Here is a 21,605-nt window from a genome sequence, read left to right as displayed (position 1 = left end):
GACCGCCCTGCCTCTTCCCCCGCAGTCCAGCCCCAGTCATGCCCCGGCTGCCCACTCTGCTCTGGCTGAGGTCACTGGTGGTATGTGTGTGTCACTCCTGGCCCCCTCCTATGGCATGTCTACACTGCAGCCAAAGGAATCTTTTCAGAACACAACTTGGCCCAGGTGACTTCCTTGGTCAAAACTCACCAGTGGCCTCCTGTAGGATCTGAGGGTGGGCACCCCGTCCTTGCCTGACTGAGCCCCCAGGCCCCCTCTTCCGTGCCTCTGCTCAGGGCCCTTCTCCCTGCGGCCCCCAGCCCCGCTTCACGCTTGTTCACTTTGTAGGTCCCGCTTCTACCTTGTTCCCTCAGTCAAGCCCTTCTGGGTCATGGTTTCACACTCACGTGCAGGGTCTTCCTTCCCCTTGCTCGTCGTAGCTCCGTTTATGGTTCTGCGCACATGGGCAGTGCTGCTGGGACCCCATCTCCACCTCTTTCTGTCCCTCAGGTCTAATAAAGTGCTTGCCCCCAGGAGTTTCCATTGTTTGTTGATAATCCTTCCACGCGTACTATTTTTTTATGGGAAAATAAAACCATTAAAGCTTTGTGAAGCATGAAAAACCCAAGTGCAGCAGCAGTCCTGTCAACAGAAGGTATAACATAAAGTAGGGTTTAAAGAAAGCTGAACATCTTGATACAGCTGCTGGCGTGTATGACTTCACTGAACCGTGACTTTTTAAAATGCTGTTGCAGGAAATTTTTGTTTTATGTCGGGAAGACCTAGGCCTTTCCCTGCACCGGAAGTTACACTGTGCAACTTCCTTCAGTCTGTGTCCTTTACTTCTTGAAAAATTCCCTTTTTTGGCTGGTTTGCTTTTCTTATAGCTAAACAGAAAGAGAAGAGAAAAGGCCTCATTGTCTGAGCCTTCATCCTGCTACAGAAGTCAGGGTCATTCTTGCGTTAGTTCACTCCTCCTGCAGATGTGCACTGAGTGTCTGCTGTGTGCCAGGCACTGTTCTAGGCCCTGGGGAGAGATCTGTATAGATATATAGATACACATGTGCACACATGTGCACACACACGCAGCAGTGCCTGCTTCCCCTTCCAGCTCACAGCTCACATTACCACTCACCAGTGTTTAGTCTGTCTATACAGCTGTAGTGCACAGTAACCTGCCGTAAGTCTCTTACACAATTTGTTTCTCTTTAGAAGGGCTTTTAACTTGATTTAGATTGTCAATAGAATTGTATAAAGTGGCAGCTGTCTTCAGTAAACGCCAGTATTAATGATTTTAAAGTAGAGTAAGGGCTTCCCTGGTGGCGCAGTGGTTGGGAGTCCGCCTGCCGATGCAGGGGACACGAGTTCGTGCCCCGGTCCGGGAAGATCCCACATGCCGCGGAGCGGCTGGGCCCGTGAGCCATGGCCGCTGAGCCTGCGCATCCGGAGCCTGTGCTCCGCAATGGGAGAGGCCACAACAGTGAGAGGCCCGCGTACCAAAAAAAAAAAAGTAGAGTAAGATTGGCTACAGCACTTCCCCAGCTACATTATTAGTTTATTTGTAAGAGAATACGTGACGTTACATGATTATGGCTAATTAGAGAGGAAGCCCTAAATTGTATAGGGACATTAATCAGACTGCGTTTCCAAGCCCTGCAATTCTTTCAGGTTGGAAAATAAAAGAAGGCACGGTTCATTATCATGGTTATTTGTCGGGATATGTTGTTCAGCTCCAGTACTGACTGGCTCCATGGACTAGAGTTTATTTCTTGACTTTGTGACCTTTGATTCCTGTCATCAGTCAGTACGTGCTCTTAAGGTCAACAGAGCACTTGAATGGACTTTCATTGCTAACAAAGGGACAGAAAAAGTACTAACTTTTCCTAACGTTTTAACTAGAGTTTTAAAGAACAGTGCCAATGTCTGACTTCCCTACAATCCTGTATTTTCACGTACAAACCCCTATTTGATAATTACCGCTTTTTGAAATTCAGTGGAATGTATTCATCCTTTATCTTGTCCTCGAAAATATTTCAAAGTTATTATTAAACCACAATGAAATTGTATCATTTGATGTTATTTTTAACCTTCCTGCCTCAAAAGTGCACAGTGTAGTTTACTCACACACATATTGTTTTGTTTTCAAGCCACTGCCCAGAAATATGGTGTCTCGTCTTTGCGAATCTAAAAAGGTTTGTGCGGCAGCAGACATGCAGCTTCAGGTGGGTGTGTGCCTTTGTTCTGAAGTTTTCCACAGATATTATTCAAAATAAATGTATAACTTTAAATTCTTGCCAGTGCTACCCATTTATTATAATAATTATGCTTCCAAAACATCTTTCCTCTGAGTTCAGAGAACTTGACCTTGACTAATCATTTGGTCTTCCAACCGTCCTTAGGAAGTAGATGTCAAATAAGGTTATTTCCCAATTTCAGTGGAAAATCAAAGAGTGGAAAAGTTTTACCTGACTTCTTCTAAATGGTGCATTTCAGCAACCAAGTTATATCTTTTTGTTCACTTTGTATCTTTTTTTAAATTTGTGTTTTTAGATGTGAAGTTTAAACAGTAATGACTTAGTTTTTAGTAAAACTCAAAGCCAGTGTTCCAGGTTTCCAGATAAAGACGAGAAACATTTTATAAACCATCTGGATGTCAGGTCTGTGTGATACCAGATGTTTAGGTTATTTGTAATTTCTGAGATTGTTTATGGAGTTATTCCTCTTCATCAGATCTTGAGTGTTATGTAAACACAGCCTAAACACCCATCTTTCATCTCAGGCAGTATTCACTTTCTAATGATCCAGTCACCTGTTTAAAAGTGTAGCCACTATTGAATTGCTTTATAGGTGTATAAAGTTCAGCCCCTAGAAAGTAATGAATGTGCTCTGTTTTTTTGGACCTTAAAATACACGTTTCAGTGAAGAAGATGCCTGCTATAGACGAAACCATGGATTAATAACATTATTTAGTGTCTATTTGTATCACACAATTGCAAAAAGGTTTCTGGATTATTTGAAAGGTTAACATTACGTGGCAGTAGTCTTCTGATTTACTCGTATCTGTCGTGGGAGTCCTACCTTTTAAAAGCCCGTGTCCTGGCGTCCTTTGCAACACTTGTTCCAGTGATTTTCTTCTGAAAAGGAAAACCAACCTTTCTGTACTTCTGCCCTCCGAAAAGAATAAGGAGAGAGAGGGAGAGAGAGGGAGAGGGGGGTTGAAAAGCTGGAGGAGAAGGGAGGGAAGGAGGTTCCCACCCGAAGGGCCGCTCACGCTGCTTTCCTGTCACACAGCCATCCCCCGAGCCGTGGGGACAACCCAGGGTGGAAGGGAGTTGCTGCAGATTTCTAAGCGGGTATCAGTAGTGGTTTTTAAATTGTGCCTTTTAAATTGTTATTTATTGCTGTACATTATTCTAGAAATAGCTCCTGCTTTTCTGCAGCTCTAAGGTTCCTGGTCCCAAGCACGCAGGACCCCCGGGGGGGCTTGTCGCCTAGGGTTGTTTGGTTCATCAGCAAATGAGCATGAAATATTGGGGTGGCCAAAAAGTTCGTTCGGGTTTTTCTGCTAGATGTTGCAGCGTACAGAAAACCCCGAACGAACTTTTTGACCAACCCAATATTGTTACTCATTGCAGAACATAGAATGGAAAGAGCTGTATTTAATATATGTTTAGATTGCCAGTTATAGCAAAGCAATATTTAGGAAATGTCTATATTTTTCCAGTGAAGGTTTAAACTTGACTTTATAATATAGAACCATAACTCTCTATCTAGATGAAGCCAGAAGTTATAGAGGTCATTTAAATTTTTTCTTTTATATAAACTAATCCTCACTTCTTTCAAGTCAACAGCTGCACATTCTCTACAAATTCCTATTTTGAATCCGAAAGATATGTATCGGAAACATAATCACTTGACGGTTTTTTCTTTTAAAATAAAATATTTTCTACTTGCTTGCTTCAGGTAAAATGCAGACAATGTTAATAAGTCAAATGTTGCAGTGAAAAAGCACTTTACTTGAGGTTTTCTGCCTAAAATTTAGCTTTCAGAGCTTGGTAAATACGCAGCAGGCTTCATGTTTAAACTCCTTCTAATGCTTTACTCTCCTCTCATGTTTCAGTGGCCTCTGTCCTCTCCTTGGAGAGGAGTGAGCCTTCCCTACCAGTCACCTCCTTAAGCCAGGGTCGCCCCGCCCAGCAGCTGCTTCCTCTGAGCCCTGACAGCAGGGCTGGGGTCTGCCTTGGTCCCGGCCTCAGACTCTCCGACAGCTGCTCCTGAATCCTGTGTAACACCCCTGCTTCCTCACCTCACTTCATCCCGCCTTCCACCTCTCATCAACGAACTAGGATTCTCACCCAGTCATTTCTCTCATTTAATTACATCAGGATTCTAGGAAGAAGCCAAACAGTATTTATTAGCTGCAGGGGGTCACAGGTCATAACTTAATTTTTTCATATTTCCAGGTATATATATATATATATATATATATATATATATATATATATTCCGTGTGTGTGTGTGTGTGTGTGTGTGTGTGTGTAGTTTTGCGGTCACAAATTTCATTCACCGCACTGTACAGAAAGAGTACCTTATAGATAGGGTTCAGAATTCCTTAATATCCTTAATCATGGAGAGGTTGAGAGCTTTCCGTTTCATCATTAACATGGTCTTAAATGTGGTATGAAATGCAAAATACATCTCAAGCCTCATACACTTATACATGTGACTGCCCAACTGCGACTTGCAGTTATTATTCTGGTAGACTTGTAACATCTTTGGTCGCCTACATCATAGATGTAAGCATGGCGCCCAGACTAAATAGGTGCGTTCTTCCGTCCAGGTCTTTTATGCTGCTCTGGATCAGATCTACCATGGGAAGCATCCCCTGAGGAGCTCGACCACAGACATCCTCAGGGACACCCAGGAGAAGTTCTATGGCTTACCGTACGTCCCAAACACTGTGAGTCTGGCGTTCCGACCCTGTTGTGTGCCATTGAATGGGTGTACGTGTCAAGTGGGCGGGGTGTGAAGTCCTCTCCTGGATGTTGAGGTTTCCTGAGGGGCAAATGCTAGAAACGCCTGACTCACCCACTGCCCCCAGCCGTCCGTTTACATGTACTTATTTTCCTCCTGCCAGCAGGGTTTTTCTAGATTCCTAGGGAAGTGGGCTAGAGAAAGGCCCTTGGAGTTAGTCTGTGTTCTTTTTCATTATTTATTTGTGACGAGAAAAACAGCGATGTAAGATGAACGTGATGATCGGTCCCCAGCCGCTCTCACTGCAAAGAGAATCCACGCTGCTTGAGGGCCCGCTTGTGCCGGGACCGTGACGGGCACCCTCGGTGCTCTGTCGGGATGGAGAGCGGGCGCATCGCCACCGTGCACCGAGGCCAGGTGCCAGACTCCGTCCGGTTGCTTGGCGAAAGGCCGACTCAGAAGGGCCCTGTGAGCTCGACGCTTACCCGTCAGAGGGGCGCACGGGGGGCTTGTGCCGGTGACGTATCTGGTCTAGGGTCCCGCGCGTAGCGAGCGGTGGTGTTGGGATTCCCACCCAGCCTGAAGCCGTGTCCTCCTCAGCCCAGGTTCCAGGAAGCTGCGTGCTGGGGAAGAGTGCCCTGGGCCCCGGCGCTCAGGAGACGGGCGCTTGCCTATCACTCGGGGCCTCAGGTCCAAGCGATGGGAACCCGACTCCTAGGGGCTTAAGCAGAAAGGGTGTTTATTGAGCCCCGTGGCTGGAAGGTGCAGGGGCCGTCTGTTTGGTTGCCGGTTAGCTGGGTTGAGTTAGTTCTTACACAGTGTTGTTAGAAACGTTTCTCCTTCTTTCGTCTTTCAGCTGTGTCTTTCTCTGGATTTGTCTTATTCTCAGGGAGGTGGCCCTGACTTGGTGGCATGGTGGCCACCGGAAGGTCCAGCTTAGCCCATCTCATAGAAAGAAAGCTCATTTGAAAATGCTCTGTAAGCCGTAAAATGCCAAATAAATGTGGTTTCATTTGATAACAGTGCTGGATACCAGCATGTGTTGTGCTGAGTTTAAGTTCATCAGTAAACTGTAACTGTCCACTAGATCTTCAGGTCCTAATACTTGAACATGTGGGACTGTTCACCTTTACCAGACAAGGAAAGTCACAGGAAATTTCATCTTCGTAAGATTCCTTATCAGCAGTGTTTGATTGTCATAGAAGCTTCGTCATCTATTTGTGATGCATAATGCTAGTCACACTTCCTTCCTATTTTTGACCGTATATATAAGAAATTTATTGTTCCAGTGCTGTGTACTACTGTGTACTTGAATTATCTATATTAGTGAAAATCTGTAATAATAAGAATAGTCTCACTCTTCATCAGTGGAATCATAACAACACTTGCCTACATGTAGGGAAAAACGACATCCTTTAAGGGTGTTTTCCCGTTTACGGAGCATTGCCTGACCCACGTGCTTTTGTGCTCATTTTATGTTCTTCTTTGCTTAGCTTTAAAATCAGTGTGACTTGAACTCCACGTGGTTATATCACCAGAGGGTAGTAAAGCCGTAGGGACACCAATATTAGGAGGAACTGGGCTGCTTTCTGAAGCCGCTTCAGCTTGGCTGAGTCGTCACCCCCAGCTTGCTTTATCTTAAGTCTTATAACAATTGAGCTGTGTCTCTTTTTAGAAGAAAACCCAGGAAATTCCCTGGTGGTCCAGTGGTTAGGATTCGGTGCTTTCATTGCCGTGGCCTGGGTTCAGCCCCTGGTCGGGGAACTGAGATCCTCTAAGCCGTGCGGCATGGCCAAAATAAAAATAAAAACAAAGTTAGAAAAATAAAAAAGAAGAGAACTCAGATTTCCTCACCATGCAGGTTTCTTTTGTGTAGTAATTAGATATACAAAGATGAGGTGACATTGGTACCCAATTCTGCATCAACTATCAGTAAATTATTTTTAATTTAAAAGGAAGGATGTTGTTATTAAGTCCACTATCCTTATTCTGACTCCTTTGAGAAAATATAAAGGTTTATCTCTTCACTGAGATTACCTCCCCCATTCATGGTCAGTAAGCTGTAGCTCTTTGTGTCAGTTGTTTTGGGAGGTCTTTAGAAGAAGCATAGCTACATTTAGAGAAAAAAGGCATTCTTTAAAGGCTTGTCTTTTTCTTTTAATGTCTGAGCGCTCGTTTAGATTTGCACAAGTGTTCTGTCCTTCCTGCCTAGCAACTTCGGCCTCTCATCCATTTGTCAGCTCATCATGAGACCCGTAACAAACCTTCCCGTAAACAGAGAAAATGAGACCAGGGTGCTCGTTGGAATTCTTCGGTGTAGTATCCATCAGGATAGTAAGACAAGAAGAAAAGATAGAAGCGCTGGAAAGGAAGATACAAAACTGTCAGTATTTGCAGATGATTGATTGCTGAGAAAATCCAGAGTGTGTAGAGGTAAATTATTAAAATTAATGAGAAGTTAGCAACTTTTCTAGATAAATAATATATAAAAATTTAATCCGGGGCTTCCCTGGTGGTGCAGTGGTTGAGAGTCCGCCTGCCGATGCAGGGGACACGGGTTCGTGCCCTGGGCTGGGAAGATCCCACATGCCGCGGAGCGGCTGGGCCCGTGAGCCATGGCCGCTGAGCCTGCGCGTCCGGAGCTTGTGCTCCGCAACGGGAGAGGCCACAACAGTGAGAGGCCCAAGTACAGCAAAAAAAAAAAAAAAATTTAATCCATCTCTGTTTACCAGCAACAAACAAAAAAATAGTAAATATACCATTAAGGCAAGAAAAAATATAAGGTGGTGCCTTCCCAGACATCTTTTTAAAAAAGCAGCTAATTTCCAGATCCTGAACAAAGAACTGAACCATATTTATAGATAGGAAGATTTGATATAAAAACAATATCACGTTTTCTCCATTTAACCTGTACTCTTAATGTAATGTGATTCGCCTCGTTTGTTGGCTTGAAGCTAACGAGCTGAGTGTATGATTTTATGTGGAAGCGTGATGGCCAAGGAGCAGCTTTGAAGAACAGTGGCAGGTGGGTGGGCTTGCCCCGTCAGGATTAGTACTCAGAGGAGGCTGTAGGAATTAGGACAGTGTAACGATGCTGCAAGGGCTGCAGGGACAGATGGTGGAGCAGAGCCCAGAGCCTGAAAGCTGGCTCAGCACATTTACGGCCTCTTGACCATAAGCTGAATAACACTGCAGGTCTGTGGGCCGAGAAGAGATTGGTTTATTTTAAATGGTGCTGTCGCTATCCGTCGTCCACATGGAAAAGAGGAAACCTGGATCTGTCTCATTCTGTGATAAATAAGTAAAGAGTTAAATTTGTAGACATGATGGGAGTGTCTTTCTGACAGCTCCTTTCTGTTCCTGCTCAGACTCGCATGTCATACAGACAACACAAAAGACATTAACTGTAAAACAGAAGACTGATACATTCCACTGTATTAAAATCTGCGTCTTCCGTTCATCCAAAAACCAGGTGAAAAACAGTGAAAAGCTACAGACTGGAAGTAGAGGTTTTCAACACATGTAACTGGAAAAAGATTCTTTTCCTTTTTAAATTAATTAATTTTGATTGTGGTACAAAAAACACAGGACATGAAAGGTACCATCTTGAACCATAAACAAGATGAAAAGACAACCCTCAGAATGGGAGAAAATATTTGCGAATGAAGCAACTGACAAAGGATTAATCTCCAAAACATACAAGCAACTCATGCAGCTCCATATCAAAAAAACAAACAACCCAATCCAAAAATGGGCAGAAGACCTAAATAGACATTTCTCCAAAGAAGATATACAGATTGCCAACAAACACATGAAAGAATGCTCAACATCATTAATCATTAGAGAAATGCAAATCAAAACTACAATGAGATATCATCTCACACCGGTCAGAATGGCCATCATCAAAAAATCTAGAAACAATAAATGCTGGAGAGGGTGTGGAGGAAAGGGAACCCTCTTGCACTGTTGGTGGGAATGTAAATTGATACAGCCACCATGGAGAACAGTATGGAGGTTCCTTAAAAAGCTAAAATTGGAACTACCATACGACCCAGCAATCCCACCACTGGGCATATACCCTGAGAAAACCATAATTCAAAAAGAGTCATGTACCAAAATGTTCATTGCAGCTCTATTTACAATAGCCAGGACATGGAAGGAACCTTTAAGTGTCCATCAACAGATGAATGGATAAAGGAGATGTGGCATATATATATACAATGGAATATTACTCAGCCATAAAAAGGAACGAAACTGAGTTATTTGTAGTGAGGTGGATGGACCTAGACTGTCATACAGAGTGAACTAAGTCAGAAAGAGAAAAACAAATACTGTATGCTAACACATATATATATGGAATCTAAAAAAAAAGGTTCTGAAGAACGTAGGGGCAAGACAGGAATAAAGATGAAGACATAGAGAATGGACTTGAGGACACGGGGAGGGGGAAGGGTAAGCTGGGACAAAGTGAGAGTGGCATGGACATATATACACTACCAAACATACAATAGATAGCTAGTGGGAAGCAGCTGCATAGCACAGGGAGATCAGCTCGGTGCTTTGTCACCACCTAGAGGGGTGGGATAGGGAGGGAGATGCAAGAGGGAAGAGATATGGGGACATACGTATATGTATAACTGATTCACTTTGTTATACAGCAAAAACTAACATACCGTTGTAAAGCAATTATACTACAATAAAGATGTTAAAAAATATATAATTTTAGACATTTAGCCAAAAAAAAAAAAGTACCATCTTGGAAAAGACGGTGCCTTGAATGCACTGCATAAGATGACCTTGGTGTTCATTGGGGCATACGGTGAAGCCGTGTCAGGATGCCATCTCACTCTCACCCATCAGGCGACAGAGAAAACCACAGACAGTGACCAGTGCTGGCCAGGCTGTGGAGTCACAGTCCCACGTGGGCAGAGTTGCATTTGCCGTGACTACTTGGAAATCAGCTGGGTGTCACCTCTTAACGTTGAGGATAGACCCTGTGACCCAGCAGTTCACCTCCTACGTGGAACCCAGAGAAAGTGTCGTCTTAGGTCCTAAGCGTTGAGGATAGGAATGTGTACAACAGCACTGTTTGTAAATGGGGGGGAAAGGAGGGGGCTTCTGGGAAGAACCCACGCGATTGTGAGCACAAAAATAGATGAATGATTTCGGGCATATTCATCGGCTGGGATACTGTGCAGCAGGGAAATCGCGATGATGAGCTTGAGAAGCAAAATGTAAAGTAAAAAAAAAATGAGCTTCAGAAGAAATAGATTTTGTACATTTATATAAAGTTCAAAATCACGCAGAACTAAGCAGTGCATTATCATAGATCTCTACGTACTTAGTAAAACTGTAAAGAAAACGAAGGAATAGTAAGCCCAGAATTGAGGCAGTGCTAAGCGCTGGAGCAAGGAAGGGGAGCACAGAAGTCTTAGAAATATCTTATTTCTTAAACTGATTAATAGGCTTGTGGTTGATAAATTGGCCATTCTGTGGAGTATAGGAATATATTCTTGGTATGTAGAACGTACCCTACGTGTTGAAAGGCTGTTTTGGCTGCCGTGTATGGGGTACAGAGGGGTTGGGGGACCAGCTGGAAAGTTATTCGCGCGTCGTTGGGACAGCGCTGCTGGCAGCCCTGGTGGGGGGAGGGGGTGTCGGGCAGGTTCGGGGACCGTGTGGAAGGTGGGTGTGGAAGGTGGGGAGCCTGGCGGGGCCGGGGCGGGAAGTTGGGTTCAGGGCGACTGCCAGGTTCTAACGTGAGATGGACAGGAGACTTCTCGAGTTCCCCGAGACCAGAGGAGGGGCAGTTTTCCCCTCTACTCATCTCCAGAGATTGTTTTTCTCCAATGAATCATTTTATTTCCTCAAATTAAACAATGAGAAAAGGAAAATATAATTTATACGACAACCTACAGCACATTGAGGCTTTCCAGTGCATCGTACAGCTGGTACAGCGGGTACGCTGGGATGTTAGTTTTCATTTCCAGAGGCAGGCTTCTCCCCAGAAGGATGGGTGAGGAAAAGAGGCGCCTTCGTTTTCATCAGGCCCTGCGTTCTTCCTCCCCCTTGCTGGGCTGTGCCCTCACCTGGGCCAGCATCCCTGGGGGCTGAACACCCCTCAGGCGCAGCTCGGTGACACTGTGAGGTTAGCTACAAGGAGGAAGAGGCCGCTGGACGGGCAGAGGAGGGTCAGAGGCTCAGGAGCCCGCAGACCCACTTGGTGCTGGTGCTCCATAAGCCGGGAGGGGCGGCCCCCGCGGTGGGCAGGGCTGGCGTCAGTGAAACAGGAAGACGGGAGGGGTGCAGAGGGGAAGGGTTTAGTCTGAGGTGAGGATGCTGTTGGATCCTTGGGTCTGAAGGCCAGGAAGCAGATCCTGGCGGGAGCCGTGTAGATTTGGGAGGTGTTCACCTACAGAGAGGATGCTGTGAGCTATGGAGGGGGACAGCGCCCCTGAGCGGGGGAACCTGCAAGAGGTGGCACACCCGGGTCAGCCGGTGTCGGTGGGGAAGATCTTCTGATTGAAATAGCTTTTTCTCAAATACCAGCAAAAACTGAAATTTTAAACGTATTTCCTATTTCTACCACTATTACAGTACAACGCTGTGCCCTTTTCTATTAATTTAGGGTTACATTGTGCTACGTCGCTTGGACCATCAGTTGTAGGACATTTATCGTGGATGTGTGTTGTGAGTTCCCAAAGAACAGACTGATAGATAAACTTTCATCAGACAACTCACATGTGATCTGAGGGCTTCCCGTCTGGAAACTGCTCAAGTTTTCGAGCAGATTCTTAAGCTGGTGTTTGCCGCTGTCATGATGATATGTGCAAAGGACAGTGGCCGCTAGTTGACCAGTTGGGAGTTGGAGTGCAGTCAGGGGTGACCCGGTCGTTTGTCCAGTGTGCTCACCCGGGTCAACATTCATTCACGCGCCGCCCCTGACCCCAGAGGGCTGAGCCCGCAGAGGGGAGGGAGCGGGAGAGGCTGGGGGCAGCGCGGCCATGTGCGCTTGCCTTGTGGTGTTTCCCTTTGGTTGGTTTTTCAAGAGTCTCAAAAAGAAGAAAGGTAACAGAAACACTCGCCACAAGAGGACGTCATTGCTCCCCACGGTTGGGGTGTGCTACCGCTAGAGGTTATTTTCTCTCCTGCTCGCTGAAGAACTTCTTTCTTCAGAATATGCACGTGAGTGTGTATAGAGATCCATGCAGATACCCGACATGTGTGCATTCCAGCACATGAGGGATTCCGGTTTTATAGCTTTAATTTTGAATGTATATTTCAGAGCTCTTCATAGATGTCACAAGTTCAGTTCATAATAAAATTGTGTCAGCTTATTGACCATGTGGTGTCAAGCATTCATGAGTTTATTTTAAAAGCTCTAATTTTAGATTAACTGATAAAACACTAAGATAAGGAAATATCTATTAAATGATTTCTATCTAGATTAAAATGGCAGATGTTTTCTTATTAGTTATTTTTAAAGAAAGCCTGGTGAGAGAAAGCTTTGATCACGTGGGAGCCTTTATATAGAAATCCGAGGTCTGCTTTTGACCTTTGTCTATTCTTACCTCACACTTGCTCAGATGTGGGTTCAAAGAATGGCATAAATGTCTCTTTTTTTCAACGTGTAAAAAAAAAGAAAAAATACTGTCTATTAAACAGTAGAACTAGACCCCGAGGTGGATAAAAGTTCATCATTTTCTCTCCAGAGAATTCCACTTCAATTATTTGGTAGAAATTCTCATTTCTCCTATTTTAGCTCTTTTTCCCCCTGGGGAAGAGGTTACATTTCCTCCTGTTCTTATGCCCTGGCTCTGGTACAAATGAAAAAAGTCTCCTGGGAGGTAAAGGCATGCCCAGGTGGCACAGTTTGGAGTATCTGACGTTGCTAAGCAAATGTTAGATTAAACAAAACAATATTTATTTTTTCTCTATCTTAAATACAAAGACCATATGGTACATACCTAGAAAAACCTAAGTGGTTAATTGCATGTTAAATTCCTTTCCTCTTTGGCTGCATAAACAACTGAGAAAATATTTACCTTCTCTGTCATGCTAGATTTATTTATGACTTTGTAACTAAAACACAGAAGTGTTATAAATTGAAACTTTAATCTCACAATTGACTCACTTTCTAAAAATTTATATGGTTTCAGTTTGTGGGACAGCTGCAACTCTAGGTTTCACTGATTTAAAACATGAGGAAATTATGTGACTACCCGGTTGTTTTTATAATGTAGTCCTTTGAGCCAAGTCACCGACTCTCATTTTCATCTTGGTTTTCATGAATAGTGCTATGCTTTTTTTCTTTTGCCTGAAAATTCACATAGGCTAGATAAAAGGAAATTTAAAAATCCAGGATATTCATTTGTTCTTTACCAGGTAGACTTTGCGTTTTAAATAATACACGTGTGTCTTGTAGATTTTATGCTGTTTACATTTCCAGAAGCTTCCGCCCTAGTGATCCATGGTGAGCGTGGGCAGGATGCAGGGAGCTCGGGGCCCAGAGGGCTTGTCCTGGTGTCTTTTTATACCTGTGCCCCTGGGACTCTGGGGGCAGCACCAGCTCCTGTAAGAGGCCTCTGGTTGAGTGATGCTAATCTTACATTTTAACTATGTTTGAGTCATGCATGCATGTGACCAAAAATCCGAAGGCGTGAAAGGCTTTGCAGCTGGTCTCCCTCCCACTCTGGCCCCGTCCCCTGGGACACCGTGTCACGTTGTTCTCTCACACGCACCTGAAGATGGAACCAGCTCCCACAGACACAGACATGCGTCTCACCTGCCTCTGCTCCGGGTGGGCCGGCCTTACGCGGGGCAGTTAGTGAGGAGCCCTTGTCTCTGCAGCGAGACCTTTTCTCAGTGCGCCCTGGAAACCCTTCGGGGGTGGTCCTGCGGGTCCTGCATTCTGGCCTCAGGCTGTGGCGCGCCCCCTGCCCGGAGCCCCCTCCTCTTCTCCACGCTCGCCTCCCGGGAAAGGCCGCTTCTCCAGACCCCGTCCTTCCTCTGTCGCACAGTCTCACAGAAAGCAGGCCTGCCCTCCCTATCCTTCACCCCAGGTTCTCATTTCTTGATGTCATTTGACTAATTCCTGTCGTCCCAAATGGAGTGAAATTCCCTAAGAGCAAGGCCCATTCTCATTTATTCACCGCTTCTCCAGGGCCCCACACGGTATGCAAGGTACACGCCCAGCAAATATTTATTGAAGATTTTTTTTAACCTTTTTATTGGACATGACTTACACACAGTGCACAAATCCTGATATACAGCTCCATGAATTTTTATATACGTACAGACCTTTGTAACCACCACCCAGGTCAGGAGACCAACGTTTCCGGGACCTCAGAAGGCACTGAACCCCTCAGTCAACGCACCTTCCCCACGAGGTAACCCCTAGCTCTGCCTGTTTGAGCCTCACGCAAGGGCTGTCGTGTGGTTTGTACTCTTGGGTCCTTGGTGACCCAGGTGAGAACAGTCCCGGTAGAGCCGTGGGAGTGAAGGCCCAGTGAGTGCGGGTCAGGAGAGGACGGAGGGAGGGGACTTGGGGACGCTCTGGTGATTTCCTGCGGGGGGGAGAGGAATGGGGCTTGGAGGGGGCGTGGGGCAGAGAGGCTGTTTCTCTGTTGGATTTCATTTTGGTTTTTAAGAAGAGAAATGACACGCAGAGGCTGGTGGGAAGGATCTGCAGAGACTGACAAAGAACGCTGCCCGAGAGTGTTGGGGACGTGGCCGGGGGTGAGTCTTCCACAGGCGCGCAGGGTCAGCCTCGCCGGCGCACGCTTGTGGGAAGAGGCTGGGGCCCGGAGGGGCCAAAGTGGACGTTCCCTTCGGGCTGCTTTGTTCTGTGGTTCAGGACATGGGCGTTAGGGAGTGAGTGGGGACATGGCGCTGCTAGCTCCCAAGACGGCGTTAGGGGCCCGGGGCCCACAGGAGGCAGGCGAGGCCCGCCGGGCCACGGCACGGCCGTGGGGGCTCAGGCGCCGCGCTCTGGCCAGAGCTGTGGCTCTGCCACGTGGGGCCGGTGGCACGGGAGGAGGTGGTGGCCTTGGAGTGTGCAGAGCTGTCCTGATGACCCACCGTGGGCTTGCCGGGCAGAGAGAACATGAGTCCCGGGGCTGCGGCCTGTGCGCAGGCGGCGGGCTCAGCGGGTCCCGAGTCCTGGCGGGGTCTGGGACCGGCTCCTAGAGTGAGGGAAGGGCCTCGGAGACAGCGATGGTGCAGGTAACCGTGGGCACGAGACACGAGTTGGGGCCGAGGACGGCGTCCCCCAAGGAGAGGAAGAAGGGAAGGAGTCAGGAGGCCAGGGCGCCGTGAGCTTCCTGTCGCTGCTGTCACAGGTCTCTGCCCGTTTAGTGGCTTAAAGCAGCACAGGCGTTTCTCCTCTCAGGGTTCTGGAGGTCGGGAGGCCGAAGCGAGCCATGGGCTAGAGTCGCTGTGCCGGCAGCCGGCCCCCGCGGGGCTCGGGGAGGCTCACTCCCGCGCTGGCCTCTCCTGGAGGCCGCTCGGCTCCACCTCGTCGCCCTCTCACGTCGCCTCCACCCTTGACCTGCCTGCTTCCCTCCTGCAGGGACGCGGGCGGCGGCATTCGGGGGCCGCTCACGTAACCCGGGGTGCTCCCTGGGGTGCTCCCGCGTCCTCCTGTGAGGGGCAGCTGCAGGTTCTGAGGCGGGGGAGGGGCATTTAAGGACTCGCTCTGCGGTCGCTGGCGTCCTCAGAACTGCGACAGGAGCAGCCTTGGCGAGAGCGAAGATGAGGCAGAAGTGAGAGCCTCCGGGAAGGAGTGGCCGCAGCCGCGGGAGCGGGGAGCTGGGCAGCATCGCGGCCTCCCGTCCAGGCCGGGGACCCGGGGGAGGGCCCGAGATGGCGGGGAGAGCCAGGTTCCTGTTGCAGCAGAAGAGTGAAGGGGGCCGTCAAGGGGGCAGGTGAAAATACAGACAGTTTTGCTCCCGACGAGAGCTCAGTGGAGAGTGGGCGGGAGAAGAGGGGAGGGCGGGAAGTGGGACCCGTGGAGGGGGGCGTCGTGTGGCCTCCTGAGCCCAGAGGGCGGTGGTGGTGATGGAGCAGGTAACCCTGTGGACGCAGAGACCTGTGTGCGCCCGCCCAGCTGCTCCGTTGTCACAGTAAATTCCTCAGAGTGGGATTGCCGGGCTGCAAGTCACGCACAGTTTATTTCCCACACGTGCAAAGTTAAAGTCCAGATAGCGTTCCCTTGACAGTGTGATAGGCCACACATGCTGTAACTTATTTTTACTTGTAATTCTTTTATTACCAGTAAAACCAGCATCTTCCCCTATGACATTTTTCCATCTGTATGGATGTTAGGGGGTGAATTGCCTATTTTTGTCATTTTCCCATGTTTAGATTGATCTTTTTTTACTGATTTTTATAGGAATGTTAACCTTTTTTCTTTTTTGTTGTAAATATTTCCCACATCTTGTTATTCAGCTTTCAACTTCGTTTGTAATTTTTTTTTTTTTTTTAACATTCAGAAGGTTTTATTGTCCGTTTGCTAGATGGTGGTGATTGTTGTTTTTAGTTAAATCTATCAGGCTTTTCTCTGAGTTTCCTGTCACGCTTAAAAATAACTTGTTAGCCTGAGAATATTTAAATTTTTGCCAATATTTTCTTCTAGACTCTTGTGGTTTTATTTTTGACTTTTAAATCTTTGATTACTTAAGCTTCTAGTCGTGTAAAGTATGAGATTTGGAACCAGCTTTACTTTTTCTAATTGGTTTTTGAAAAACCCACTTTCCCCACTGATTTGAAAAGGCCTCCTTTATGAGATGCTGAGTTTCATGTACAAGATTTGTGTCTGAGCTTCCGTTTCAGGGCTCCTGCTGAGGCTGGATAATCCTTTGTGACGTTTTTTGTTATCGGTTGCTCTGTTTTTGTTTTTTTACACAGATGCCTTACTCTGTTACGGAGCTGCTTGTTCCTATCACACCGTTTTATATTTACTGGTCTTCTTAGAAGTGCCTCATACATCTTGTTAAATGTATTCCTGTTGTATGACTTTTTTTTTTTTTTTTTTTTTGCTGTTCTGAATGGGTCTGTTAGTCTCTCTTTCCCACTTCCTCTAGCTGTTTATCATCGGCACATAGAAAGTTATTTATTTTAGTTTGTTGATTTTGTGGCTGGCATTCTTAATGAACACCTACTGCTTTTGATACGTATTCACTGGGGTTTGGAGGTTTTCCAGATACCGCGCTCTCTCTCTAAATGTGTATTTACATATATAGATGAAACCTCACAACACGTATAAATAATGTTTTGCTGCGCCTTTTCAGTATTTCTGTGGCCCTGGTGTCCTTCACTGGTCCAGTGGCTTGAACTTCCACAATCGCACCAAGTAATACTAGGGGCATTGAGCATCCTAGTGGCATATTTCTGGTTGGATCTGTGATTTGAAAGCGAGCCAGCACGTGTGTTTGAGACTATTCCTGGATCAAGAGTGTGTATTCAGATTATGAAGGCAGGAGTGAGGCAGTGAGGTGTGGACACAGGCAGGGAGGCTGGAGTTCTTGGGGGCGGGGGGGGGATGAGCAACAGAGGCACCCCGAAGGGTGAGGTCACCCCTCGTGGTGGGTGATGCAGGCGCAATGCTTATATGGACCTCTAGGCTCAGATGCCCGCTCGGGGGCCTCAGATGTTCCTCTGTGACGGTGAGCTCTGACCTGTGTGGTTATTGTGGAGAGGGAGTGAGATCATGCATGTCAGAAGCACTTAGCCCAGTGCCTGGCACGTATTGAACACACAACAAATGTTAAGTATCATTGCTGTTACTATTCTTGTCAGTGTAATACATGATTACTGAAAGGGGGATTTCATGATACAGATGGTGTGCGGGAAAGATAACTTCATCAGTTGCATGTAGGATGGCTGAGAGCAGAAGCATGTTAATACATTAAAGCAGACGGACATCCCTGTGTGTTCGGCATTGTTTGGTCAGGATGTTGAGGCTGATCCCTGCCCCGCAAGGACAGCCGTGGGCCGGGCCACTGAGTCCCTGGAGCAGTGCGCCCACGGCCATGTGCTCCAGCACTGCTTCCCCGACCAGGTTATTCATGTGTGGGAATGGTTTACCTTGGAGTCGTTCACATCTCGATTTGTAATGTATATAATTAATAATTATGAAAGCAAGCACCCAGCTAGTTCATTTATTTAATATACTTTCTCTTCAGGTCTCTAACTAAGTGATGACGTAACCATTCTTTGCACATGTGTATATTTTTCAAGTCTCAGGGAAGCTTTGAAATACTTGCTGATTTATGGAGAGTAAAAAGTGAACCAGACTTTCTCAGAACATTTAGAAAAATTCAGACACTTAAAAGCTAAAATCAAACAATATTTGAAATGATTTATACAATTTCAGCAATAACTTTTTTCCACTTAAGCCGGCGTACAGTCTAAACAGCCCTTTCATGCTCAGTCCTTTAAGTGAAAGCAGTGGAGGTCTATAAATCAAGCGATCGTTTACACTTATCTCATAACACTTTTTCTAACTCCTCCAGAAATTTGAACCCGTCCTATATGGAGTTTAAATTAAAGTGAATAAGTAAATACATAAGAAGATCTTGGAGAATAATATCCGGCCTCAGCTTAGTTGAGAAAAGCAGCGTGACAGCAAGTGCTGCTGCGCGGGCTCGTTTGAAATGAGGGAACCGCTGTAGGTGGTTGGTCTTGGGGGTGAGAGAGGAACCAGCCCCGTCTGTCACTGGGGGAACCACGGCCGCTGGTCCCGGGAGGACCCACAACACTTCGTCCTGATGATTTCTGATAACCTCGTATTTGAAACAGTTTACTGTTCTAATTCAGATTCTGCCCCAACTGAAGCCAGGGTAGGAGGAGGGGAAGAGGGACAAGTGACGTGACAGGAGGAGAGGCCTGAACTTTGTGAGCAGAGCAGGGACGTGAGCAGATATAAACAGAAGGGAAGAGTTATAGTTTCAATACAGAGGATGAGGTGGAGGGTACAGAGACTGAAGGCAGGGAGAAAAGACTCTATCCAAGTAACAGAGAAAACATATAAAAATGTAGTGAATTTACCATATAGTTAGACACATCCATTTTTATTTGTAAAAATGATCTACGTGATCATCTTGATAATATTTCATTCCCTCCTATCTCAGCAATGCATTCACAAAATCTTTTTACAAAATATATTTTTATCCAGCATTTCAGTTGTTTCATTCAGGAGGGTTGTTCGAAATACCACGTTCATCGTGCAGCAAAACTGACGTCCCTCCGTCAAGTTTCTCTTTCTTTCCTTCAGGTCTTCCTGTTATGCTTTTGTTTAATGTTATATTGGGAGATTGCCTTCATTTTTTTTTCTTCCTCCTGTTTTTGGCTTGGTTGGTTTTAGTTTTGATTTTCATGATTATATTTTTATTGCCAGTAGCTGATGCTTCCTCTTTCTTTTTCACAGCATCTTGATCTTGTTTAATGAATGCAGCTTTTTTGGTTACAAAAATAAATGCACATAGACCCTGCCCTAAAGCTCTTACAATCCAGGCAAGAGATGATGAGTTTCTAAATCTGGGCATTGACAGTAGGCATGTATATAAGGGGAAAATATAAGAAATGTATTGAGATAAGATTGTCAGGACTTGAGGACTGATCAGTATCTGGGGATAAGGAATCAAGGGTCAGTGCTGATTCTCAATCTGATAAAAGAGCATCCAGGAAAAGCCCACAGCTAACATTCTACTCAGTGGTCAAAGACTGAAAACTTTCCCCTAAGATAGGAGTAAGACAACATTGTCTGCCTTCTATTCAATATTGTATTATAGGTTTAAACTAGAGCAATTAGGCAAGAAAAAGAAATAAAAGACATTCAGACTGGAAAGGAGGAAGTAAAGTTATCCCTATTGTGAGTAACATGATCTTGTACATAGAAAATCCAAAGGAATTTACAAAAATCTATTAGAGCTAAAAAACAGGTTCAGTAAGGTGGTAGGATATGAGATCAATAACAAAAATCAGTTGTATTTCTGTACTCCAGCAATAAAACCCCCCAAATTAAGAAAACAGTTCAATTTACAATAGCATCAAAAATAAACTGATTTTTAGGAATAAATTTAACAAAAACATTTAACACTTGTATACTGAAAACCATAAAATATCATTGAAAGAAATTAAAGAAGACCCAAATAAATGAAAAGATGTCTTGCATTCATGGATTAGAAGACTTATCGATTAAGATGGTAACACTCTCCCAATTGACCTGCAGATTCAATACAATCACTACTGAAATCTCAGCTGCCTTTTTTTTTTTTTTTTTTTTTTTTTTTTTTTTTTTTGCTGTACGCAGGCCTCTCACTGTTGTGGCCTCTCCCGTTGCGGAGCACAGGCTTCGGACGTGCAGGCTCAGCGGCCATGGCTCACGGGCCCAGCCGCTCCGCGGCACGTGGGATCCTCCCGGACCGGGGCACGAACCCGTGTCCCCTAGCATCGGCAGGTGGACTCTCAACCACTGTGCCCCAGGGAAGCCCTCAGCTGCCTTTTTTGCAGAAACTGTCAGGCTGATTATAAGATTCATATGGAAATGCAGGGGACCCAGAGTAGCCAAAACGGTCCTGAAAAAGAAGAGAAAATTGGAGGAGTCACATTTCCTAATTTCAAAACTTACTACAAAGCAGTAGTAATCAAGACTGGAATTTCAAGAGTAAAGTCACCAAAATGGTAATGTAGGAGATCCCAGTCTCAGTCCCCCACAGAGATCAACAGTTAGCTATCCCTGAGCAAAAACGTCTCTGGGAGAGTCCTAGAGTCCACTTAAGAAATATCAGAAACAGTGAAATAAAAAGCCTTAGAATAACCTCACAAGACGAGAAGGGAGCAGCTGCACGTTGCTGCATCCTGCCAGCCCCCTGCCAGCCCCACTCGACGTCCAGAGGGAGCTTCCCTGCCGGACAGTGTGCACCTCACTGGGAAAGGCGGGGGGGGGGGAGGTGACCAGCCTCCTCAGCCTTCCAGACGCGTGCAAAGGTCCACTTCAGTTTCACCCACCCCAGATCAGCAAAGGTGAGATGTACAGAGATGGCGAGGAACCAGGAGGAGAAGCAGGGGCCGCCAACAGCAGCTGTGTTGCAGGAGTGATGGCGGATCACAGACCTGCTCTGCAGACAAACCCAGCACGTTCTGCCGCCAAAGAAACCAACGTGCAGCACAGTGCGGACCCCTGTAGGTTTCACCAGTGTTCTCCCACAGGTGCACATGTGCCCTGACACCTGAGTCCCTCCACTTCCTCTCTGACCCCTCCTGGTGGAGCCTGGGAACTGCACCTCAGGCCTCTGCAGCTGCGTGAGTGCAAGACGCCAGCCTAGACCCCTGGGGCTGACCTCCACTGCCATGTATGCCTCAGGGCTCAGTAACTGACCCCAAAGAAATGGAGATCCAGGAACTGTCCAACACAGAACTCAAAATAATTGTTCTAATGGTACTCAGAGAACTAAAAGAGAGCACAGAATAACAATGATATAGAGGAAAACAATACAAGAGCAAAATGAAAAGTTCAACAAAGAGATAGAGAACGTAACTGGAGAATTCAATAGAGAGCTTCAACAGCAGACCTGACCAAGTGGGAGAAAGAATCAGCAGAAGACAGATCAATTGAAATTATCCAGTCAGAGGACCAAAAAGTAAAAAGA

The 21,605-nt window shown here is 46.1% G+C and overlaps 1 protein-coding gene across 1 annotated transcript in view; it reads left to right on the top strand.

Annotated features, from left to right (window-relative positions):
- MIPEP (mitochondrial intermediate peptidase) overlaps window positions 1–21,605 on the top strand; it is a 133,605-nt gene that overhangs the window by 72,392 nt on the left and 39,608 nt on the right. Inside the window, exons 15-16 of the mRNA XM_060129388.1 lie at window positions 2,127–2,201; window positions 4,820–4,939. Coding sequence (XP_059985371.1) covers window positions 2,127–2,201; window positions 4,820–4,939 — 195 coding nt within the window. The remainder of the gene's footprint in view (window positions 1–2,126; window positions 2,202–4,819; window positions 4,940–21,605) is intronic.

Source organism: Lagenorhynchus albirostris, chromosome 18 (genome assembly GCF_949774975.1).
Source record: "Lagenorhynchus albirostris chromosome 18, mLagAlb1.1, whole genome shotgun sequence".
In the NCBI taxonomy this organism is placed as follows: Eukaryota; Metazoa; Chordata; class Mammalia; order Artiodactyla; family Delphinidae; genus Lagenorhynchus; species Lagenorhynchus albirostris.
The sequence above is the reverse complement of the archived record's forward strand: the minus strand, read 5'-3'. Positions and strand labels throughout refer to the sequence as shown.